The sequence below is a fragment of the Geotrypetes seraphini genome, chromosome 10 (assembly GCF_902459505.1).
Source record: "Geotrypetes seraphini chromosome 10, aGeoSer1.1, whole genome shotgun sequence".
In the NCBI taxonomy this organism is placed as follows: Eukaryota; Metazoa; Chordata; class Amphibia; order Gymnophiona; family Dermophiidae; genus Geotrypetes; species Geotrypetes seraphini.
The window spans coordinates 37678324-37705051 of NC_047093.1; the positions used below are offsets into that span (position 1 = coordinate 37678324).

Consider the following 26728-nt stretch of genomic DNA (forward strand, 5'->3'; position numbering starts at 1 on the left):
CTCCGAAAAGGCTATCCTCTGGGTCCTCATATTCAGTTTCCTTCCTAAGATCTTGAAATGTTCGGTCAGTGCATTCTTGCTGTAGTCTCTCCTGGTGACATCATTCGTCCCGACATGGACTATCACTGCTGTCTCTTCCATCTCTGCTCCCTCCAGGATTCTTTCAATTCTGTCTACGATGTCCTTGGTTCTTGCTCCTGGGAGACAGGTCACTAGCCAATCCTCTCTTCCTCCTGCTATGTGACTGTCTACTTGCCTTAGGATTGAGTCTCCCACCAGGATTGCGGATTTCCCCTTTTTCAGCCTCCGCTGCGGTCGCAGGTCTATGTCCTTGGTGCTCTTCGTTTCTTCTCCCTCTAGGCACTGATAGAGTCTCGCCTCTTCTTTTTGCAAGATTCCCCCATGGATACCTTCTGCCTTGGTCAGATGGATCTAGTCCTCTGTTCTGTATGTCTCCCTTGTCCCTGCGCTGCTCGTGTTCCTGTTCTTCCACTCTCCTGTAGGCATCCTCGATGAACTTCTCAAGCTCCCTGACCTGTTCCTCGATGTGCCTCTCTCGCATAGGGTCTTCGGCCTCCTGGAAGGGTTCTTCTAAGATGTAGAGTCCCTCCAGCTACTGGATCCTGTGATTTAGACGACTGACCTCACTCTTCAAGCTCTCCAGTTCCTGATATCGTCCACACACGTATGACTGCCTCCCCGAGGGGAGGTAGTCGTACATGTGGCAGTCCGTGCAGTACACTGGAAAGCTCATCCTCTGTGTTCCTTCAGTTTCCATTCTTATCTGCCTTCTGGTCCTGGTACTCTCAGCTTGTGTGCTCACTCCTGTGCTTGGCTCTTGGGCCTATTCCTTCCTTATCCTCTGTCCCAGCTGCTTTTCTTCTGCGCCTTCACCTGTCGCCTCCCTGTTCGTGTGACGCTTCTCTTGTTTGTGTGTGGGTATGGTCTCCCCTGGGCCTACTTGTTTCTTATCTTCTGTGACTGCTGCCCCTCTGCCTTACTTGCTTGTATGTGTATGCTATCCTGCTTGTATGTGTATGCTTTCCTGTGCTCTTGTTACTCTCTTACCTTGCTGCCTTTCTCGGGGTTCCTGGATGTAGCGACCTGGCCCTTCTTCAGGCCCTTCGCAAAGACGTTCTCGCTAAGGCGAGCGCCTTTGCCGTTCGCCTTCACCGCGCGCCGAACGGCCGCACGCTGTTAAGGGGGAGTCGGGGCGATGATGCGGAGGGGGTGAGCGGAGCTTCCTCTCGCCGCTACCCGCTCTTCTCCGCCGGTAGCTCTCTCCTGCTCTTTAAAGGCTCTTCCCGGCTTCTCCCCACCGGCTGCTCTCTTCTGCTTCCTCTGCTCCTCTTCACCACGCGGCTGCAGTGGCCTTCGCGGCCTGGTTCCCTTCCTGTTAAGGGGGAGTCGGGGCGATGACGCTGATGATGCGGAGGGGGTGGGCGGAGCTTCCTCTCGCCGCTACCCGCTTCTCTCCGCCGCCGCTGATAGCTCTCTCCTGCTCCTTACAGGCTCTTCCCGGCTTCTCCCCACCGGCTGCTCTCTTCTGCTTTCTCTGCTCCGCTGCTCCTCTTCACCACGCGGATTCAAAAAGTTACTTACGATGTGAATAGTCCTTAAAATGGAGAAGAGCCGCATGGTAGACCCGAGCACATGATTGCAGGAAGTGTATGGTTGCAGAGAGAGTGATGTTGCAGCATGATGATCCAGGGAAATGTAGAAGGATTTATGGTTCACTTAGCAGTATTATAAACACGTTACGTTTCTGTTAAGTGGTCTAGAGAAAACCATAACCTTTTATTCAAGTTCAAATATCATGGTCTAATTATACGACACAAACCCAGGCTAATGAGAAATATCTTTATTATGAAAATAATCAAATATTGTTCAAAATATCTAATTACACAAATGAAACTCAGTACATGATTATCACAATCTAATGGTTAGACAACTAAGTAAAACTTCTTGTTAAACACACACACTATTCCTTATAATAATAATCCCTGATTAGCAAATGATTATATTATCACCCAGGTAACTTTTCAACCCTTTACCTTTATCAATGATTCCTATCTAATTCCCAAGCTAATAAAAGTAATTTCCGTATGCTCACCCTTAATTAGCCTCTCCGGCACAATTAGGTGGAAGAGAAAATTTTCTTGTCAGCTGGAAGACGTCAGGAATAACGTTGTAAAAGTTACACGTGTTGAAAATCCTTGATGAGGCTATAAATCACCAGCAATAAGTTCCGTTTATCTGTGCTAAGTTCAGAACAGTTTTTAAATGTCCGAATTTCTATCTCTTAGGCAGAGAATCACACAAGGTAACTTACAGGTCTAATTATTGAAAGAAAAAGTTTACAATTAGAACATCTGTGAGCAGATCTGAGCTTCCCCGGACCTTATCACAGACTAACTAATTATTAATTAATTAGCACCTTTCTTTTCTTGAATCTCATCAGATGACTTCCTCGGACCAATCCAGAAACAGAACTTGATGAATAGCCTTTCTGTATAAAGTATCATGTATGCTGGAAGACCCAGGGCTGTTAGACAGATAAGAACAAAATAATTTCTTCAAGATTCACACTGTCCCATTATTAAAGCACAGATGAATGCCCTTGAATAGCAACATTCGGGTACATCCCCATAATGCATCATTCTTCTTACTTCTTGCAAAATTCATGCTGGAAAGTTGCTTGCAGAGAGAGATTCTTGAAACAATGGTTCAGGCTTGATGACATCATGGAGGCCTAACCTCAGGTGTGAATACGGAAATATCCCTACAGTCCCCCCTTTTGGAGGAGAAATAACTTCAATGGAGTCTATTTCACCTTCAACCTAACTAAGTAGGAAAGGATCGACAAGACCCAAGGTGATATAAAAATGCATAAACATAAGCAATACCATATAAATCAGCAATAAATCAAAGATAACAATAATCAATGGATAATAATCATAAAGGCAAGGGCAAAATATGAACCCAGCCAAATAAATGATAATAAAATCACTGAATAATGGCAATATATGATAAAATCAAAAATCATAACTACTTAGCAAGGCACAAAAGGTATGCCAAAGCAAAAGTTAAGACAGAAAGATCATAATCAAAAATACGGCTAGCAAAATCACTCCTTCATAGCCGCAATGTAATCATGCATTCTTAAGTCTGTATGTGATGGTTTCTGTTGAATAAGACGTCTAATACGGATGGTCTCATAGAGTGCAAAAACAAAGAACCCAAATAAGAGAACCCACAGGATGGCAAAAATTGGAATAACAACAGTGATAAAAAGATCAATACTGCGGGTATCAACAACTTCATGTACATTGGAGGAGCCAATATGAAAGTCCTCAATATGAAGCTTATCATTATCAACTTTCAGTTCAATGGTGTGGGAAGGTTTTGTCATCAAATATTGTTCCACTTCAAGGGTAAAGTTGATGTGATGTCCACGGAAAACATCCAGGATTTCCAATTCAGTTTCAGTAGGAGTAGAGTCCAAATGGAAAAGAGAAACATCGAAAGAAGATGTTCTGGAGCAAGATCTGGAACGGGAAGAACAAGAAACCAGGAGAATCTTGAAGGACAACACGGGACTGCGGACCAGGATCGATTACTTTGGTACCAACGCCAATCAGCAGGACAACCAGGAACAGCATCGGCAGAACTCGTTTCGCCATCTGAAAAACAGAAAAGAGAGAGAACAGCCTAGGCTGTTGCTAGGTTAATGTCTTCATCACAACAATGGTTTCATCCTGGGCAAATTTACTGGGATGACATGGTCTCAGTTGATTAATGTGGACCCATTTAAGGACATCGGCACCTGGAGAATTTGATTTGATGCGAATTTGATAAGCCACAGGTGAAGCTTTTTCCACTATAGGGAATGGACCATGCCAACTTGACAAAAATTTACTTTCTTTGGTCTTGGTTTTGCCAAAATTGTAATAGAATACCTTGTCGCCAATTTGGTATTCCTTTGTGGTAGTCCTATGATCATAATAGGCTTTTCTACCTTTAGCAGCAATTTCCAGATTTTTCTGGGCAAAAGAAAATGCACCCTGTAAATGGTTACGTAAATGGGTGACATATTCATGAGCAGTAGTAGCACTAGAAAGATTTACATCATTAGTTCTATACAACAAATGAATTGGTAATGTCATTTCTCTACCTGTCATCATTTCAAAAGGCGTCACCCCCGTAGACCGGTGAGGCGTGGCACGAATAGCCATCAGAACCAAAGGTAACTTCATGTCCCAATTCTTACCAGAGGTAGACACGTACTTCTTCAGGATCGTGATGATGGTACGATTCGCTCTTTCCACTTGTCCCGATGATTGAGGGTGGTAAGCTATGTGCAATTTACTTTTCACTCCGAGCATCTTCCACATGTGTTGCATCACATCCGCAGTGAAATGTGATCCTTGGTCTGAGTCCACTCTCATGGGCAAACCCCACCTACTGAACACATGATTCAGTAACAAGGTAGCGGTAGTCTCTGCCGTACAATTGGGTGCAGGAAAGCACTCAATCCACTTTGTAAACAAACAAGTAACAGTCAACATATACTTATTACCTCGGGAGGAACGGACCACTGGGCCAATCCAGTCAATCTGGATGTCGGACCAGGGCATGACCAAACCCTTCTTTCTCAAGGGTGCTCGGTGAAGTGGTGTAGAGGGTTGAAATTGACAACAAGTCAAGCAACCTCTCGTATATAACTGCACATCTTGCCGCATATGAGGCCAGTAGGCCACTTGCTTCAGTGTCTCATAGGTAACTTCTTCACCTCTATGTCCTGCACAAGGTTCATCATGGGCATGTTGCAACATGATTCCTCGATATGCACGGGGTACAACCCACTGCACAATACCATGCTTACTCGTCCGAGTGAGCAGGTTCTGATGAATCGAAAATTTCTCTCTGGAGGTGTAGAGTATCCTAAGTTCTTCATCCTTACGATCGTCTTCAGACAATGGATGATCCTGTGGATTCTGTATGAAGTTATAGAACTTTCCCAGGATAAGATCGGTCTTCTGAGCGGTTACAAGATCAAAGGAAGGGACATCATTACCCCACTGCACTACAGGTGTTTCAGCTACCTGTTTAGCTTGGCGTCGAGTAATAGCTTGTACCATCGAAAACAACTCTTCAGGGCATTGCCATAGTTCACCTGACAAAGCACCTTCTTTGGCCAGTTGATCCGCAAGGTCATTTCCGATCTTGTCAGAACTATTAACCTTAGCATGACCTTTCACTTTCTTCCAGTAGATGGTCATGTCATTGTCTCGTACCAATTGATCTAAGGCTAGAATCAAGTCGCCATGATGGACAGGCTTTCCTTTGGAATTTAACATGTCCTTCTTTTTCCACACGGGTAAGTGAGACACAAAGTTTTGACGCACATAATCAGAATCTGTACAGATAATCAGTTCTGGGATCCCCTTCTGTACCGCAGACTGTACAGCGACCAAAGCTGCTACAATCTCTGCATATTGGTTGGTTTTAGCACCCAATCTATACTTCAAAGTTTCCATAGGTGAGTCGACATTCCACACTACACCTACTCCTGCGACCAAATTATGGGTCGAGGTCTGGTGGAAGGCACAGCCATCTACGTAGACTTGAGGTATATTGGCACATAGCTGTTCATCGTAAAGATGATGACGATGGGGTTCCTCCTCTTCTGGTGGAACATCAGGTTCCGGTATACCTGTAAGAGAATCTTGTTCTGTACAATCATGTAATTCTGCTATCCCTTGGGCTACTGTATTTCGATGTTTCAGGGCATACTTTACCTGTAAAGGCCATCCTTGGAGAGCCAAAGTCCATGAGACTATTCGGCTATTGGAGACACGACCAGTCTTGATCTTGTCACTACCCAAGAAACTAATGGGTTGATGACAAGTCTCTACAATGAGTTTTTCTCCTTGGATGTAACTCCGAAAATGTTGAAGAGCCCAAACAGTTGACAGTAGAGCTTTCTCACATTCAGAATACTTCTTCTCTACATCGGTGAAACCTTTGCTTGCATAGGCCACCACACGCTTGTCAGAGTCGTATTTCTGGTACAGGACAGCACTCATAGAGTGTTTGGAGAATCCTAGGTCGATGAAGAATTCACGACCACTCTCAGGGTAGGACAAGCAAGGAAAGCTACTAAGCTGCTCTTTCATCTCTTGCATAGCATCGTCCTGTTCAGGACCCCACGTCCAAGGTACATCCTTCTTTAGTAAGGCAACCAAGGGTCTAGAGATCTCTGCATACTGATCTATGAACTGTCGAGAATAGTTGCATATTCCTAAAAATGAACGAAGTTCCGTCAAATTGGTAGGTTTCCTCAACTGTTGTAGGGCCTGTATCCTTTTCTTCTGTGGTCGAAGACCTTCAGAGGAAATGTCATACCCTAAATAATTCAGAGATGTTCGGCACCATTGACCTTTGGCAAGGGTCAATTTAGCTCCTGCATTTTGCAATTGTTGGAACACATGTTCTACCTCATCCAGGTGTTTCTGAAAGGTGGGACTCTTGATCAGGATGTCATCCACATAGACTAGAGTTCCTCGAGCTTCCGCATCTGGAAGGGCTTTATGGAGAAATATGTTGAACTCAGCTGGAGAGTTCAGAAAACCAAAAGGTGTTCTATTCCACGTGTACTGTTTCTTCCCAAAGGTAAATGCTAGTTTGTATTGATCCGGTGGATGTACAGGAACTGTCCAAAATCCAGAAGCTAAATCCAAGCTGGTAAAATACTTAGCTCCTTTGATGGTAGTCAAGCTCTGGTCAAGATGGGCCATAGGCCACCTAGACAAGGGTACCCGCTTGTTTAGCTGTCGGTAGTCCAAGGCAATTCTCCAACTGTTATTCTTCTTCAGGATTGGCCACAAGGGTGAATTGTATGTACTGTTGCAAAGCCTAATGATACCCCTAGTTTCCAGGGTATCAAGTATCTCTTGCACGGACTCATACGAGGCCAAAGGAATCTTATACTGACGTACGAAGACGGGCTTACTGTGGAGATCCGTAGGAATCTTGGTCACATGTAGATCAGTCAGTCCAGTGTCATAAGAATCCACTGCAAAAAGGTCTCGATACTTGTACAACAACTGTGTGAACTGAGCCTTTTCTTCATCAGAAGAACACGCATCAGCTAGGTCCACTTGTTCCTTTACCATAGCATCAAACTTAGAAAAAGGTTGGTTGGAAGAGATTTCCACTTGGTCTTCAATATGTTCTTGCAAAGATGAAGACTCAATGGCATTCACCGCTTTAGATTGGTCAGACAGAGCTAACTTCCTGGATAAAATCAAAAAATCATTATCCACTGTTACATGGGAAGTCGATGCATCATATGGCCACAGGAAGTCCAGTGAAATGAGTCCTTTAGGTGAGGTAAAAATATGGTCCAGTATATCCCCCCCTTGGCAGGGGTCAACAATGGAAGACAAGCTGCCAATGATAGGCAATGTTACCTCAACATCAGGAAAAGATTCACCCACCAGAAAACCCAAATGTTCTCCAGCGGAGAGAAAGACTTCCGTAGGTTGAGCATTGACAATCAATACATGGAAAGAAGAGGTAGGTACTTCAAGACATGGTAAAGCACCTAGAGAAAGACCATGCTCGAGAAAAGAGGAATTTGGGTTGAAAAAGCCAATATCATCGAGCATGCGTTGACCATGGGCCAAACGAAGAGGCAGAGCAAAATCCTGCACAAGGCCAGGTATCTTGACGTCTTCAGCACAAACCACTTCACAAACTTGAGGAAGAAGTTGTCCAGCCTTCAGACCATCCATCAGGTCCACATTTTCTACCGGGGTGCCTTGCAATCTGCTCCAAAGCACACCGTTCACCAAATCAACGTAGACTCCTAGACGAACAAGACATTCTGATCCTAAACACAAGGATGTGTGTAGGCCTTTCACCACAGAAAAGTGATGAGTGAAAGTCTTAGAACCCAGGGTCAGCAGAAGGCTACAAACCCCAACAAGAGGCTTGACCCCCTGACCTGGTATAGGTAGGTGAGTAGAATGGCGCCGAACAAACGGAACTGATGTGGTTCGCTGAAGTTGACAGTAAAAAGATTCACTAATCATGGAGATGTCAGAGAAGGCGGATCGAGTGTCTGGCTTTATAGATCTGGGTGGTTCAAAACTCAGGAGCAGTCTCTGGCATCATATCCAATCATAGTGCAGGGCATCACGTCCGATCATAGAGCAGTCCAGCCTTTATCTCGGCGATATCATGATTAGATTTCCTTGCAGACTGGGGGAGGGGGCAGGGGTACTGGTACACCCATACTTCTGTTTATTCGCCTGAGCTGCATCTGGCCATGTCTGTCCTGTATTTAAAATGTCTCAGTCCTTTCTTTTGTAAGATGGCTGGAGGCAGGGCTGGGCTCTTTAAGTCCATAATTTCAAGCAAACTTAAATAATTTACCACCAACAAAATTAAGTATAATAATTGGGAATATAAGATAAAAGCACACATTTTACTAAGGATGCAATTATTATAATAAACTATATACAAAATACTTATTAAACCTTGAAAGAAAGGAAGAGAAAGAAAAGGGGAGAGAGGGCAAATAGTATAAAGAAAGAGAGACCATTTTGTGTACGGAGTGTGGTAACAAATGACAAAGTGGTATTTGCAGAAAATATCACGCTACAATGCTATGTGGCCAAGGAGGTGCATCATTTAGTGTGCAGTGATACACTGGAGAGAAAACTTTCTGGCAGACCTAGATTTGAGTATTGAGCCTCTGTTGTGGTAGAAAAGTACAAGCTTGAGTTGCGTCTACTACTACTAATTATTTCTATAGTGCTACCAGATGCTCGCAGCACTGTACATTAAATAGGCAAGAAACAGTCCCTGCTTGAAAACTGCTACAATGAACCCTAGAGTTTGAGTGGGTTGTAGGTGAGATTTTTCCTAACTGACCACAAAACTGAGAAGTTCTAGGAGACTTGGTCTTGAATTCATGGCCTGGCAAGCCTGATGAGGCATTGGGGCTTTAATTTACCAGTTTAGATAAGAGAACACACGAAGGCCGCATGAGTGGAAGATTGCAGCGACCACTACTAAGCATTTTGTGAATGCCCTGGGCGCTAATGCCAGCCCAAATGGTAGTACTCTGAACTGGAAGTGGCATACTCCTACATAAAAATGAAGATATTTCCTGTGGACTAGGAGGACTGAAGTATGTGTGTAAGTTGAGGTCTAGAGAGCAGAGCCAAACATTCTTCTACAATAGTGGTAACAGGGTTCCCAAAGAGACCATGTAAAACTTTTTCCTTCAAGTTATTTGTTGAGAGCACAGAGGTTCAGAATTGGTGGTCTTCTTCGGTATGAAGAAATATTTTGAGTAGAACCCTTGGCCCCTCTCCTACAGAGGGGCTTGTTCTATGGATCCGAGATGGGGAGAGCTGAGAACTCCTGATGAATTAAGGTCTTTTGATGAGAGTTAATACAGGATTCTCTTGATGGATGGTTTGGAGGTGTTTTCTGTAAATGAAGGGCATAGCCCTGACTCACCATTTGAAGGACCCAGTGATCTGATGTTATCAGGGACCACCGATGATAGCAGTGGGTGAGTCAACCTCCTACGAGAAGAGTCTGAGATAAAGGTTGAGAAATGCTGACAATACTCTCTAGGATGAAGTCCAAAAGACTGCTGTTTAGATTAAGGCTGTGACTGCATCTTCTTTTGCCTCTGTTGACTAGGTCACCTCTGAATTGAAGAGTAGATGTGGAAGGCTGGCCACATCTCTATTTGGTATAATAAGTACAACATCTGGAGGTATTGGAATATTTGCTTTGTGTTTGAAACTGGGTTGACTTGGAGGAGGACAAGGTAATCTTGCAATCAGCATGTTTTTGATCTTCTGTGCTGCCTCCTCTAAATATCAAATTGTTTGATACCAGAACAGCACAGGCTCCACAACACATTAAGTAGAAGGAAAAAGCCTCAGAAAAAGGCACTCCCACCTCCACAAAAAGTGGTTTATTAAAAGGTGGTTGAGCGGTCACCTCATCGGCATAAAACCTTCATCAAAATTGAGAAAGCTCTGTGCTGTAGAAAACTCAAAAAGATAAATGAAAAATTGTTCAACTTATCTTCAGCTGATCAGTACACTGACGGTGACCAGCGTTTCACAAGTCTGCTGCCTCAGGGTGTAGCACGACCAATCAGACTTTGAAATGGGACGCTAAACCCAGCCCCCTTCCCTACCAGGCTCTGCACTCAGCCTCCCTCCCTACCAGGCTCTGCACCCAGCCCCCCTCACTCCCTGCTAGGCTCTGCACCTTGTCCCACCTTCCTTCCCTGTACTCTCTTCTTCCTCTAGTTGTCTAGTGGTAGGCTGGGACAGAAGGGATCCCTCCTGTCTCCCGTCCTGGCCAATACTATCAATTTTTACCCCTCCCCCACATATCTTTTCCCTGGTGGTCCAGCGGTGTATGGGTAGGAGCGGGTTTACCACGCTCAAGCCTCTCCTTCCGATCTTGCGGCCAGCAGCGCACCTGGGCCGGCATGCAGGAGCACACTTTTCGAGCTCCCACCCAGCCCTGCACCACTCCCTGAATGGCTGCCGCCAGTTCTCGCAAGTGCTGCAAGAACTGGCGGCAGCCATTCAGGGAATGGCACAGGGCCAGGCGGAGCTCAACAGCCATTCAGGGAACGGCACAGGGCCAGGCAGAGTTCACTCCTGCGTGTCAACCCGGGTGCACCGTTGGCTGCGAGATTGGAACGAGGGGCTCGAGCGCAGAAAGCTTGCTCCTGCCCATACACCTCTGGACCACCAGGGAAAAGGTACATGGGGAAGGGGGGTTTAAAATTTGTTAGTATCGGCCAAGACGGCAGACAGGAGAGATCCCTCCTGTCCCAGCCTAATGGCAGGCCTGCAGCAAGTTCAGGAGGGTGTCGGGTGGTCACTGGATGATGACCCAAATATAGCATGAGACCCCCATTTTTGGGCCATTTTTATGGCCCAAAAATCTCGTCCTATATTCAAGTATATACGGTACTTATCAAATCAGTACAAGCTGAAAGCAAATAAGACTTTGAATCATTATTGGTCATTTAAAAAAAACTACCATTTTCTGTAATCCAAATTAGAGAATGGCACGGGACAAATTTTTCCCTGTCCCCGCAGGAATTCATTTTCCCATCCCATCCCCATGAGTTTTTTCATGTCCCTGCCCCATTCCTGCAAGCTCCGTCCTGATCTGCACAAGCCTCAAACACTTTAAAATCATAAGTGTTCAAGGCTTGTGCGGTTAAGGCATAGCTTACAGGAATGGGGCAGAGACAGGGACAGCGACAAAACTCACAGGGATGGGACTGGGAAATTGAGTTCCTGCGGGGCCAGGGAAAAATTTGTCCCTGTGTCATTCTCTAATCCAAAACTCCTCCTCCAACAACAGGGAAGGCACCTATAACTGAATTGATGTGTCACAAAAAAAACAGAAAGCAAGCAGCAATTTCTAGCAAACAAATACTTGTGGAATAAAGTCACACTGTACTGTAAACAGCAGCTCACTATAGCCCGCAGAACTTGAAGGAAAAGGTCCAAAATAACTGAGAAATCACACAGTCCAAACAGTACTTAGTTCAATGAGTCCAGGGTAATAGCCTCAGGAACTGGTGAAAAACTTCTGCTGTTTCAGCCACAACAGCAATTCCATGTTATAGTGGGACTACTATATTTTATGTGGTCAAGAACTCCCCCACTACCATCAATGTTGGGCCTATGATGGCCAATTTTGATAAAACAATCAAACAAAATAAGAAACCCAAAATATACCACACCAACTCCTATGGGCAAAAATTAGTGGCAATATCCAGAAAGTGTCTGCTGCTGCGAGTACCCAGCATGACTGGCTGTTGTCATATCAAAAGATGGACACTATACAATAAAGTTAATTTGCATAAGTGTAAAGAGTTTTACAGAAGTTCAAAACTATAAGCCTTTGTTCACTTACGTGCAAAGAATTGATTGGTCCTCGCGATCTGAAAAACAAGACAGTATAAAAGTTAAGAGTCCTAAAGGAAAGAACTTAATTGGTATTCAAACCTATCCATTTACGGTAATTGCCTTAGCTTTCAGCTACTGTTTTGTATTCTGCTTCTATTACTGCATATACAGTACATAAATATAAACAGTTTTTTGGCCAAAATTAGGCATCAAAATTTGCATCTCTGTTTATATATTTCAGCCAAGCCTTCCTCCCTGTGCCCGACATTCCTCTCATTCTCTCTCTCCCCCCCCCCCCTGCCCACCATGGTGTCTCTCCTCTGCTGCTGCCTGATAACGCTAACCTCCTATCCTGAACCAGAAGAGCTTCTCTTCCTCCTACTTCCAAGCAGATAGAGCTCTCATTCCAGACCCACCGAGCTGGGGCAGGAACATAAGAATAGCCTTACTGGGTCAGACCAATGGTCCATCTAGCCCAGTATCCCGTCTTCGTAAGGCCAATCCAAGTCGCAAGTACCTGGCAAAAACCCAAATAGTAGCAGCAATAACCACAGTGTCTTAAGACTGCTGCTTGAAATCATGGCTGCCATTTTCACTACAAAAGATGGCTGAGACAAGGATGTGTGGGGATAACACCTGCCTCCCTACTAGAACAGTACTGTACACGTAAGCCCACTGTGAGTTGAGAGGGCTTTATCTGTTCAGCAGCAGGGGAAGGGGTACAAGTGGGAACAGAAGATCTTCTGGTTTTGGGAAGGGGCAGGTTGTGGCAGTGGCAGAATATGGGGGAGGAGAAAGGAGAAGAAACAAATATAAACCCTTTGTTTATATCTGCATTAGGGGAGAAATGTTATCTCTATTTATATTAGAGTACTAGCTGATGGCCCGGCGTTGCACGGGTATTTAATTATAGCAATAACACTGTAAATGGATTCAAATAAAGATACTTTATAGTGGTGAATGAAAATATTTTTTTACTTTATAAAAAGTACAATATTCAAATTATAATGTGAAATATTTGACAAAATGAATACAATACAACTAACACAAAACTTGATTATAAACAACATTTTTAGTTTCACCTCCAGGAGCAAGAATATATACATTATTGGGTGAACCCACCCTTCCCACGTGTGCAGGTGGGCCACGAGACCCCCAGAACATATCACCCCAGGTAGTGAGGGATCTGCATACCAAGTTTCGTTCAAATCAGTCCCACAGCTTTTTACATTTTTTCCATTGACTTGAATGGGTGAAATCTGATTTTCTGTTTGTAGCTCCGCCCACATGTGCAGGTGGGCCGCGAGAGCCCAAGAACATATCACCCCCGGTAGTGAGGGATCTGCATACCAATTTTCGTTCAAATCGGTCCCACAGCTTTTTACATTTTTTCCATTGACTTGAATGGGTGAAATCTGATTTTCTGTTTGTAGCTCCGCCCACGTGTGCAGGTGGGCCGCGAGACCCCAAGAACATATCACCCCAGGTAGTGAGGGATCTGCATACCAAGTTTCGTTCAAATCGGTCCCACAGCTTATTACATTTTTTCCATTGACATGAATGGGTGAAAGCCGATTTTCTGCTTGAAGCTCGGCCAACGTGTGCAGGTGGGCCGGAATACCCCCAGAACATATCACCCCAGGTAGTGAGGGATCTGCATACCAAGTTTCGTTCAAATCGGTCAAGCCGTTTTTGAATTAATGTGAGAATGGCATCTTTTTACATTTTTTCCATTGACATGAATGGGTGAAATGTGATTTTCTGTTTGTAGCTCCGCTCACGTGTGCAGGTGGGCCGCGAGACCCCCAGAACATATCACCCCAGGTAGTGAGGGATCTGCATACCAAGTTTCGTTCAAATCGGTCCCACAGCTTTTTACATTTTTTCCATTGACATGAATGGGTGAAATGTGATTTTCTGTTTGTAGCTCCGCCCACATGTGCAGGTGGGCCGTGAGACCCCCAGAACATATCACCCCGGGTAGTGAGGGATCCACATACCAAGTTTCGTTCAAATCGGGCAAGCCAGTTTTGCGGAGGCAGTTTTTACATTTTTTCTATTGACATGAATGGGTGAAATCTGATTTTCTGTTTGTAGCTCCGCCCAGGTGTGCAGGTTGGCCGCGATACCCCCAGAACATATCACCCCAGGTAGTGAGGGATCTGCATACCAAGTTTCGTTCAAATCGGGCAAGCCGTTTTTGCGTTGGCAGCTGTTTTACATTTTTTCCATTGACATGAATGGGTGAAATCTGATTTTATGTTTGTAGCTCCGCCCACATGTGCAGGTGGGCCGTGAGACCCCCAGAACATATCACCCCAGGTAGTGAGGGATCAGCATACCAAGTTTCGTTCAAATCGGGCAAGCCGTTTTTGCGTTGGCAGCTCTTTACATTTTTTCCATTGACATGAATGGGTGAAATCCGATTATCTGTTTGTAGCTCCGCCCACGTGTGCAGGTGGGCCGCGATACCCCCAGAACATATCATCCCGGGTAGTGAGGGATCTGCATACCAAGTTTCGTTCAAATCGGTCAAGCCGTTTTTGCGTGATCGCGGCACATACATACATACATCCGATTATATATAGATTAATAAAGAAATTTGCAAAAAAAAAAAAAAAAATTACAAAGACTAGGGGACACTCGAAGTTGCAGAGTAATACTTTTAAAACCAATAGGAGGAACTATTTTTTCACTCAGAGAATAGTTAAGCTATGGAGAGATAGAGAGCTCTAAGCCACACTAGATATATAGGATGGGATGCTCCCTGGCTTCCCAATACTACTCGTAACAAGGCAAAGAAACATAACTATTGATGACTACCCATAATACACCTACTTCCAGCAAACATATCACCCCTCTGAAGATGTTCTCAAAAACAGGCTAAAGTTGCCATCTGCACCTTCAATGAACTGAGAAACAGGCCTTTAGAACACCTGTAACAAATAACAAATCTCAAAAGGCAATAATACAGAATAACAAATTTGCCATAACACTGAAACAAACCTATGAAAACGTGGAATAAAAACAAAATGACATTTGCAACTCTCGGCACCAAGCCACAAACCAGCAGCTGAACCGAAAACCAAAGCAGGACCCTGGATTTGTCTGCTGTGACTAAGGAAAAGAAAATTATCAGGTAAGCTCTAATTTTACCTTCCCTGTCATCAGCATCAGACGAATCCAGAAGAATGGGATGTAGCAAAGCAACCCTCAAATTAGGAAGGATAGACAAAATTCCCCCCGAGATAGCTGATGCCCCCAATGACACATCACTGTGCAATGCCTCATCTACCCTGTGTTGCTTAGCAAAGGTAGGCGCCAATAGCCAGGTAGCCAGCTGTTCAACAACTTTCATCTAAAGCAAATGCCTGCGACTCTACCCACAAAGTCGCCATAACTCTGGTAGAATGCACCTGCAATGCTAGCGGTACCAACTTGCCCGTCAAGAAATAGGCAAACAAATTTGCCTCCTGAATCGAGCGAATATTGGAGGCCTTGGAAACTGCCCCAAAGCGCTCTAAAAAGAACAAACAAGTGATCCAAATGGTGAAATTCATTCATTCCTCACATGCAGAAACCTACATAACACCCTGAGAACGTTTCAACAGTCACAGTTGACTACAGCCTTCTGGTAATGCTCCTCATATCCTCACAAAAGGAGGAAAAAAATACTGGCTGATTCAAATAGAAGCCCAACATAATTTTAGGCAAAAAGGAGGGCATGGTGCAAAAAGTAACCCCTGCCTCCTAGAAGTGAAAAAAGGAATCTCTACAGGAGTGCACCTAAAGTTCAGAAATATGCCTTGCAGAGAAGATCGACACCAGAATTACTGTTACTAGAAATACTGTCTTTAGAGTAAGATCCTTTAGTTGCTGCCCACAGCGGCTCAAACGGGGCCTTCTGAAGCGCCTGTAGCACTAAGTTAAGGTTCTATTTCAGACATGAGTCTTGCCTTGGAGTGGGAGGGAGCAACTGACCCCTTTGAGAAACCGTGCCAAATTTGAATGTGCCGCCAGAGCTCTGAAGATGTTCTCAAAAACAGGCTAAAGTTGCCATCTGCACCTTCAATGAACTGAGAAACAGGCCTTTAGAACACCTGTAACAAATAACAAATCTCAAAAGGCAATAATACAGAATACAACCTTCAATAACAACAAACTTCGAAAGTTGGAAAAGAAAAAACCGACAGACAATATCCAGAAAGGGTAGAGCTCTGGATTCATCTGCTGCGTCTAAAGGAAAGAAAATTAACAGGTAAGAACAAATTTTTTCCTTCCTTAGCAACAGCAGCAGTAATGCTGAGAGAAAGCACTCTCGGAAGACCAAGTAGCCATGAGACAAAACTCCTCCAAGGAAAAAACCTCTGGACAGAGTCCAAGAATTAGTCATCATTTTGGCGGAATGGTCATGAAGTTCTTTTGCCAACCGATTCCCTGCCATCAAGCAAGCATAAAGAATGTCCTCCTGAACCCATCGAGCGATGGAGGCTTTGGACACCGCCATACGTTTGAGGCATCCCGTGAAGAATACAAAAAGGTGATTCAAACAACTAAAAGCGTTAGAAACCTAGCTCACGGAGAATGTTAGCACTTTCAAAAAATGCAGTGAATAAAAGCACATCTCCCCATTTCTCCTCCCAGGAAGAAGGAATGAAAAGTGAGAGTGTCATAAAAGAAAGGATGACACCTCCTTAGAAAGAAATTGTGGTGCCGTCCGAACTGACACCCCAGATTTTGTAAATCAAAAAAGGAATCCCCGCCAAACAAGGCCTGCAACTCTGAAAACTGCCGAGCTGAAGCCATGGCCACAAGAAACCCCTTGTTCAACGGCACAGCTCTTTAGAGTCTCAAAAGACAAGGATGACATGAAGCCTTCGGTAAACTGCGAAGAAGTACCTTAAGACTGTACTCCAGACAGGGCTTTCTAAGAGGTGTACATTTAGGAACTGAACTACATGAAGCTGAGAAGTAATAGAAGAGCAATATACCCAGCCATAGGCACTACTTGCTCTTTGGATTCTATAAATCATACCAGTTGTTTAGGTTCAAAAAAGCCCTGTCCAGAGTACCTTAAGACTGTACTCCGGACAGGGCTTTCTAAGAGGTGTATATTTAGGAACTGAACTACATGAAGCTGAGAAGTAATAGAAGAGCAATAAACCTAGCCCTTGTAACAAGCTAAGAATGGCACTTGAAGCTGAAGGAAATTGAACGCTAAGCCCTTGGCAATATACTTGTTCCAAAAAAGAACTCTGGAAGGGTACAAATGTTGAGAAGTACCCAAGAAAGGAAAAACCTCTAAAAGGAAGCAGAAGCCACAGGTGAAGACGTCTGTATCACCTGCATAAGAGAAGAAACAACCTGCTTCGCATAACCCTTACACGTCAGCCATGACTTTTCAAAAGCTAGGTCGCAATACCAAAGTAGTACAAATATCCATGTTGATCGGACCCTAGGTGAGCAAATCCAGAGATACCAGGAAACTCAACAGTCCGGCTGTCGAAAGACTCATCAGATCCACATAGCAAGGATGGTGCAGCCAATCCAGAGATTCTACAAATACTGTGCCCTGAAAGTGAGCTTGAGATGGCAAATCCAAGCCATCATCAGCCAGGGGAAAACACTGAAAAATGAGAAACCAGAGGCGAGAAAGAAGCCACGCTGCTACCCCCTCTGACTCTCACTCCCTGTGCCCACCGAAGAAGCTAGGAAGCTTAGAATTTTGAGAAGAGGCCATGAGGTCTAGTTCCAGGAGATCTCACTTCCATAAAAAGAGCTGGAACGCCTGAGCCAAAATTCTCAATATCCAGGATGTAGATTTCACTAGTACTAACATTTACATTTTCTAGAGCGTACACAGCGCTGTACACTGTAACATACAATAAATGAGCCATGCACAGATTTCGGGGAGAGAAAGTCTATCCAAACTCTTTTCCTGACCCATAAAATGATCTACCAACAGAAGAGGAAGATGAGGGTCCACCCATTGAAATAGAACCACAACTTTACCCGCCAACTGAGTACATCACCTACTGCCCAGGCTGTCGAGAAAGACTCCCATCATAATACTGACTGAAAAGACCTTCAGCGTCATTTCGGAAGAATGGTCTGAAGCTCCAGAAACGGTAGCCTGACCATGCTCCAGAGTAGAAGAATGAACAAGTACTGAGTCGCCTCTTAAGACCAGATTCCTGGAGCTGAGGATGGAAGGCACCGAGCCCCCCAACCCGACAGCCCGGGATTATTGGTGGCCATGAGCTAGTCCAGCAAAGACCGAGGCATGCCTTTGAAAAGAGAAATCTCGCCAACCCACCAAATCATACAGAGCGATGCTTAAGGAGCCTACTAAATAATTGGAGCCCTTAGATACCGGGAACCACTGGAACAAAAGTGATTGCTGTAGCGTTATAATGGGAAAGCAAGCCGAAGTTCCCAGTGGAGTCAGCAACATGGATCCTAGAACCTGTAAAGAATCCCATACTCTTGGTCATGGTGACCGAAGAAGAATGCAAACCTGAGATTGTGACCCATTGCCCTAGTCTCTGTGAAGAAACATATTTCTCTCCTATATGAATAAAAACATCTCCCCGATATACCTATAAATAGTACAGGAGAAAAGAGCGCTGTGCAAATTCGAAGATTCACGTCCAAAGAACTAACATAAGAACATAAGAACATAAGCAGTGCCTCTGCCGGGTCAGACCACAGGTCCATCCCGCCCAGCAGTCCGCTCCCGCGGCGGCCAAAAACAGGTCAAGGCCTGTCTGAATCATCAGAAGGGGCTCCCTTGCCACCTTGGTTTCCCATTTAAGTTCTGCCCTCCTATCGAAGTCCTAGCCCTCCGGTCTTGCACATGCACGACCAGGTTGGTTTACTCAGTACCCCACGATCCCTCTATCCCTCAGGAATCCATCCAATCCCTGCTTGAATCCCTGTACCGTACTCTGCCTGATCACTTCCTCCGGTAGCGCATTCCAGGTGTCCACGACCCTTTGGGTGAAAAAGAACTTCCTTGCATTTGTTTTGAACCTGTCTCCCTTCAGTTTCTCAGAATGCCCCCTCGTATTTGCTGTCCCCTTCAGTCTGAAGAATCTGTCCCTATCCACCCTCTCTATGCCCCTCATGATCTTGAAGGTCTCTATCATATCTCCCCTGAGTCTCCTTTTCTCCAGAGAGAAGAGCCCCAGCCTATCCAGCCTCTCGGCGTATGAGCAGTGTTCCAGCCCCTTTACCATTTTCGTTGCTCTCCTTTGGACTCTCTCAAGTACCGCCATGTCCTTCTTGAGGTGCGGCGACCAATACTGAACGCAGTATTCCAGATGCGGACGTACCATCGCTCGATACAATGGCATGATGACTTCCCGTGTTCTGGTTGTTATGCCCTTCTTTATGATGCCCAGCATCCTGTTGGCTTTTTTCGAGGCTGCTGCACACTGTGCAGATGGCTTCAGTGATGCATCCACCAGCACACCCAAGTCTCTCTCGAGTCTGCTGTCTCCCAACAATACCCCCCCCAATTTGTAGTTGAACAACGGGTTCTTTTTCCCTATATGCATGACCTTGCATTTGTCCACGTTGAAGCGCATTTGCCATTTGTTTGCCCAGTCTTCCAGCTTGTCCAGGTCCCTTTGTAGGTCCTCACACTCCTCCCTGGTCCTAACTCTGCCGCACAGTTTGGTATCGTCTGCGAATTTTATAACCTCACACTTTGCCTCCTTTTCCAGGTCATTGATGAATATGTTAAAGAGTAAAGGCCCCAGCACCGATCCCTGTGGCACACCGCTCGTGACTCCCCGCCAGTCAGAATATTGGCCCTTTACTCCAACCCTCTGCAGTCTACCCGACAGCCAGTGCTTGATCCATCTGTGCACATCCCCTCCCACCCCGTGGCTCCACAGTTTCTTAAGTAGCCTTTCATGTGGCACCTTGTCGAAAGCCTTTTGAAAGTCGAGGTAAATGATGTCTATGGGCTCCCCATTGTCCATCCACCCTTTTCGTGTCAGTCAAATGATCCGACTGGAAGCCGTCCGAATCAAGCAGTCAGTCAAGAAGAAATTAGGTGAATCGCCTGGTAGCACCAAAACGGTACCACTGCCCACATTTTCTAAAATGTTCGTGAAGCCTTGGGTAGGCGAAATGGCATGTGCTAAAACCGAAAGCGCTGCTCCAAGAAGCAAGCAAACCTAGTGCAGATTCGGAGTCCATAGTGAAAATGTAAATATTCTCTCAGTTTTTCTGCAGAAATGTGTAACCCTGAGAAACTAATTCAGCAGATGGAATCCAGCCTACCCAATGCCCCCGTCTTGGGCACCATGCAGTAAGTGGAACAACGTCCCTTAGGTCCTGAAGAACTACAAGAACTGCCCTGAGGACAAGTAACACTTAAAAGGGAAACACAAAACATAGATATTCCAAGTACAAACCGGAAACCTGAGGAGGATGTAAAATTGCAAGCATCCTGAAAAATGGTCAGGGACAGCCCCCTGACCTGTCATTATAGTGTCTTCTCCCTCATGAGAAAGCCTGAAGAGTCAATGGGTACCGGGTAGAGCTTTGGATTCTTGCCCAGAAATAGCTAAGAAAAAAAATTTAAAAATTTAAATTGAATCAGGTTGCTGTCATCTACTATGTTACTATGTAAGATCCCCTCAGAATAAAGTGCAGAAGGTCAGGGAATGGCAGAATGAGAACTGTAGGATCTGTAAGAAGAAAGAAATTATCCTAGGAAAAATCAAGTTTTGCAATGTAAAGAGGAGTATACTGGAACCATGAAAACAGTACTAACTCCATGCAACGTGAGCGAAATACGTATGTCATTTAAAGTGAATATGTACTAGACGCAATCAAGTTGCTGCATCTACCACCCCATGGAAAACAACAGCATCCTAACAGGTATCAGACAAAGCTCACATCGCTAATGAGAGCTTCAGGGATAAGGCTAACTGCCACATAGCACGCGCTACTCCGCGGGTTTGATAGAATAGGTAACTGGCTCCTGGTTAGAAGGAGCTGCACAGCCCTTCCTGTCTGGTCGGGGGATCCGTCTAGCATGTGCCATGAGAAGATGGCGACAGGAGAAACCAGCGTGATAAGCATGGAAATCTGAAGTCCAGGCCCTCTCAGAAATAGAGAAAGAGAGTCCTGGCCGCAGGAAGATGCAAACTGTTATTATGCCCTTAGAGACAACCCGAACTTGGAAACTGTTAGTACTACCTTTAGGCATATATATCCTATGCCTCTACTAGACACATGCAGCGCAGTACAGAGGCCCAAATAAGAAGGATAGTTACCAACAGATAAAGGCTCAATCTGCAGGGACCCCAAGAGAGACAATGAGATACCCGTGTGAAATACAGGGCACTATCTTACTGCTGATCTCACTGTGCCATGAGTTGCTGTATGTCGACTCAGTCCGGAGACAATCCGAGACTGGGTGACCTAGCACAGGTCAGAGTCTGTCTGGTAATCCCCTTGAGTGATAACCCCAGAGTCAGATTAAACTAGCAGCTTCCTTCAAGGGAATATAGCAAGAACACAGACATACACATATAAATCTGCCCAAGCTTGTCCCAAAGCTGGTGAAACACGTACAACTTGTCTGAACAGGAAAGGAGAGAAGCCGCGGCATACCCTGACCAAGGTCAGCTGTAAATAAACTACCAGAATGCTGCAGCTCTCCCGCCATCGCCGGAGACCCAAGCGCATGCCTGATTCTCGCTGACACGTGACCGCTTCATCAATGCTCCTAGAAACATAGTCAGATTCAAGCCCCGCAAAATTTACCCTGCCGCGGCCTGCATAGAAAGAAAATCAGACTCAGGGAATAACCAGAAGAATGGCGCGGTGCTTCCCACAGCGCCGGAAAAAACATGTCTCATCTCATGTGCGCTGCTATAAACTGGCACCTGCACAATCAGCTGCACATGGCCGTGACAAACACCGACGAAAGGGAGCCTCGGAATAAACAGAACTACTACTTCTGCACTGAAACCCAACGAGGAGAACAAGTGCGAGCATGAAATCGCACCGCTACTGCTGCGCTGTAACCAACAAGGAAACCAAGCGCGTGCATGCAAAGGGCAGGAAAGTCCCGGCTCCCTCAAAGGATTTCTAGTCCTAAAACTTAGCCTCAATAAAATATCCATTCCTTAAACATACGTTAATCGAACCCACAGTACTAAGACTCCCAAACAGAACCTGAAGTTCAAACAACAGTAAAAAAAAACACATAAATACTCACAAGCTTGTTTTTAGGGCCGGTTGAAGCCAGTAAGAGCTGGTTGTGCAGCACTAACAGGGCAGAATGTAGCAACTGTGGTTTCCTTTTTTTTTTTTAAACAGAGAAGGGAAAGAAGAAAAAATTGAGACCCAGTCAGACCCTCTAGCAATGGAGGGAGGGTGAGGCAGGGACTTGGGGGGCCCAGGTGTAACCCCTAAAGCCGGCACCGTTCAGCCGGACACCCCTGTCTCACTGAAGAGAAAATCTTAATAGGAGAAACAGCATTGCCAGCTCACTGAAGAGAAACCTCAACAGGAGAAAATAAAGTTCCAGTCACAGCCAGGAGCTATTCGAATAGCGACCATCACTTGCTGGGAGATAGAGCATACTGGAGATACAGGAGGAGTGCCAGCCAATAGGACCACCTGTTAATCAGTTTCTCTATCTCCGCCTGCTGGTAGATGTGTGCTATCCCATTAGTCTCTGGATTCATCTGCTGCTGTTGCTAAGGAACAGCCATTTGCTCACACCAGGACTCAAAAGATTCTCCACACTCTAACATAGGCTACCAAGGTCAATCGTTCTATGGCCTGTAAAAGTGTTGTAATCACGATGTCCAAATAACCCTTCCATTTCAACAGCAACCACTCAAAAGCCAGGTAAGAACAAAGCAGGAGGGGCTGTTCACCAGAACTGGACCCTGGTGCAACAAGTTTAGTACTAGTGGTGGTACTAGCTGTTCGTCCACTAGAAGCTGAACAATGTCCGCAAACATGGCCAGTTCGATGCAATCAAGGCAACTCTCCCCAGGTGACGAACAATCCTGTTCAGAACCCAGCCAATCATTGGCCATGGAGGAAAGACAAATAAGACTAACAGAGGGCTATGGCTGCAGGCATACATCTAGCCCTTCTGAGCTGTATTCCCTGACTTGTCCACCCATGATGCCATTAGCACTGTACGATTGAGAAAATACACTCAAACATTTGAGACTCCCGCATTATGGGCGGCCAACAGAGAAAGGTAGCCATCTATCCATTGAAACAGGAATACTTTGTCTTCCAACTGAGCACCGAGTACCTGACAGATGATGTAAGCTACCACTATCACATTGTAGGAAAGAATATGAACTAGATGGATCATGTGGAGGTGGGCTAGCGGTTGTATTGAAGTAGCTGCTATGCTCTAAGCTGATCCCCTATGGAGACGCTTTTTTCCTGCTTTCAAGCCTCATGATTTCGTGTAAATCCATTGAAAAGATATTGAGAAGACAGCATTTTTCAGATAAGTGACTTCATTGTAAAGATTGATAAGACTTACATTATAATTGAAATTGACTGTGATTTTTTGGAAAGTGATTTTGAAATTGTGTCTTCCTTCTTTTTGGGAGTTTTTCGACCAAGGATGTGTCTGCTGGTTTCAAGTTTTATTTGAAACCAGCTTGTCTATGTGGGTGCTATTTTGAGAGCCCCTATTGGACACTGAGGTCTTTTCTCCCTTTTAGAGAAGTTTTAGAGAAGATCAGATACGAAATCTTGAGCACATTGAGGGTGTGTTTTTTTTATATTGATTTATTTGACATCCTTTCTTGTTTACATTTAGTTTTGTGACATTAGTAACACCATACATATGCTTGTATCTTTCTTCTAAGCATTGCCTATCTGTAATAAGCCTATTCCTATAAAGCAGGGGTGTCCAACCTTTTGGCTTCCCTGAGCCACATTGGCCAAAAAAAATGTTTCTGGGGCCATGCAAACACTGCAGCAAGACAGAGGAGGGACCCAGCAAGATGGTAAACACCCAGGGGCAGCAGAGAAAGCACAGTTACTGTTATCCAGGGACAGCAGGCAGATATTCTTAACGTATGGGTGACGTCACCGACGGAGCCCCGGTACGGACCTTTTTAACTAGAAAGTTCTAGTTGGCCGCACCACGCATGCGCGAGTGCCTTCCCGCCCGACGGAGGAGTGCGTGGTCCCCAGTTAAGATAAGCCAGCTAAGAAGCCAACCCGGGGAGGAGGGTGGGACGTAAGAATATCTGCCTGCTGTCCCTGGATAACACCTGTTACGGTAAGTAACTGTGCTTTATCCCAGGACAAGCAGACAGCATATTCATAACGTATGGGTGACCTCCAAGCTAAAAGAGAGGGAGGAGGGATGGTTGGCCATTAGGAAAATAAATTTTGTAACACAGATTGGCCGAAGAGTCCATCCTGTCTGGAGAAGGCATCCAGACAGTAGTGAGTAGTGAACGTGTGAACTGAGGACCAAGTGGCAGCCTTGCAGATTTCCTCGATAGGTGTGGAGCGGAGGAAAGCCACAGAAGCAGCCATAGCTCTGACCCTGTGGGCCGTGACAGCACCTTCCAGTGAGAGACCGGCCCGAGCATAACAGAACGCAATGCAGGCAGCAAGCCAGTTGGAAAGCGTCCGTTTAGAGACAGGACGACCTAGACGGTTAGGATCGAAGGTCAGAAAGAGATGAGGAGATGAGCGGTGAGCCCTGGTACGATCAAGGTAGTATGCAAGGGCACGCTTACAATCCAGCGAGTGTAACGCCTGTTCCCCAGGATGGGAATGGGGCTTAGGGAAGAAAACAGGCAAAACAATGGACTGGTTGAGGTGGAAGTCCGAGACCACCTTAGGCAGAAATTTAGGATGGGTACGCAGAACCACCTTGTCATGGTGAAAAACAGTGAAAGGTGGGTCGGCAACCAGTGCATGCAGCTCACTAACCCTCCTGGCAGAGGTGATGGAAATGAGGAAAAGCACCTTCCACGTAAGAAATTTGAGTGAAGTTGTGGCAAGAGGCTCAAATGGAGGTTTCATGAGGGCTGATAGAACCACATTCAGGTCCCAGACGACTGGAGGAGGCTTCAGAGGTGGTTTGACATTGAAGAGGCCTCTCATGAACCGGGAAACCAGGGGATGAGCCGTAAGAGGTTTTCCGAGGATAGGCTCATGAAACGCAGTGATGGCACTGAGGTGGACTCTGATTGAGGTCGACTTGAGGCCAGCGTTGGAGAGAGAGAGCAAATAGTCCAGTACAGTTTCCACCGCCAGTGAGGTGGGATTGTGATGATGAAGGAGACACCAAGAGGAGAACCGGGTCCACTTTTGATGGTAACATTGGAGGGTGGCCGGTTTCCTGGAAGCATCCAAAATACGACGGACAGGCTGAGACAGATTCTCTGGAGAGGTCAGCCCGAGAGAAACCAAGCTGTCAGGTGGAGCGAGGACAGATTGGGATGTAGTAGAGACTGAAGCTGCTGTGTAAGTAGAGTAGGAAACACAGGAAGAGGAATGGGCTCCCTGGAGTTGAGCTGAAGCAGGAGGGAGAACCAGTGTTGGCGAGGCCACCGAGGGGCGATGAGGATCATGGTGGCTCTGTCCCTGCGGAGTTTGAAGAGCGTCCGCAACATCAGAGGTAGGGGAGGAAAGGCATAGAGGAACCGATCCGTCCAGTTGAGCAGGAATGCATCCGGGGCCAGACGATGAGGAGAGAAGAGTCTGGAACAGAACTGGGGCAGCTGATGGTTGTGAGGAGCTGCAAAGAGGTCCACCAGAGGAGTGCCCCAGAGAGCAAAGATGGAGTGGAGTGTGGGAGGATCCAGGGTCCACTCGTGAGTTAGAAGGATGCGGCTGAGATTGTCGGCCAGGGAGTTCTGTTCGCCCTGGATATAGACAGCCTTGAGGAAGAGACTGTGGGCCGTGGCCCAGGTCCAGATGCGGATGGCCTCCTGACAGAGGAGGGGAGATCCGGTGCCGCCTTGCTTGTTTATGTAGTACATGGCGACTTGGTTGTCTGTGCACAGGAGAAGAACCTGAGGGTAGAGAAGGTGCTGGAAGGCCTTGAGAGCATAGAACATGGCCCTGAGTTCGAGGAAGTTGATGTGATGTTGACGCTCCTGAGGGGTCCAGAGTCCCTGGGTGCGAAGATCTCCCAGGTGAACGCCCCATGCATAGGGGGAGGCATCTGTGGTTATGATCATGGAGTGAGAGGGTAGATGAAAGAGTAGACCCCTGGAAAGATTGGAGGAGTTCAACCACCATTGAAGAGATTGCCGAAGAGACGATGTCACAGAGATGGGATGAGAAAGAGGATCGGTGGTCTGTGACCATTGGTTGGCTAGAGTCCACTGAGGTGGAGTCGCGCCAGAGGAAGTACATGGACCGTCGAGGCCATGTGGCCCAGGAGGATCATCATCTGCCGAGCTGGAATGGAGTGATGAAGGAGCACCTGATGGCAGAGGTGGAGCAGAGTTCGATGAAATCCAAGAGATGGAGGAACGAGATGGTGTGATGAGTGGCTTGAAGTACAAGCGGAGACGTAGGTGCTTTCACCAGCCAATCGTCCAAGTAGGGGAACACCTGAAGGTCGTGAGACCTGAGGAAGGCCGCCACCACAATAAGGCACTTGGTGAACACTCTGGGCGATGATGCGAGGCCAAAGGGTAGCACTTTGTACTGATAGTGATGGTGCTGTATCTGGAACCGTAGGTAGCGACATGAAGACGGATGGATTGGAA

General features: G+C 45.9%; 1 protein-coding gene across 2 annotated transcripts in view; it reads right to left on the reverse strand.

Annotated features, from left to right (window-relative positions):
* Window positions 1-26728, reverse strand: part of MYH10 (myosin heavy chain 10) — a 365956-nt gene that overhangs the window by 294629 nt on the left and 44599 nt on the right. For both annotated transcript variants that reach the window (XM_033960583.1, XM_033960584.1), the window contains exon 4: window positions 11986-12013. In XM_033960583.1, coding sequence (XP_033816474.1) covers window positions 11986-12013 — 28 coding nt within the window. The remainder of the gene's footprint in view (window positions 1-11985; window positions 12014-26728) is intronic.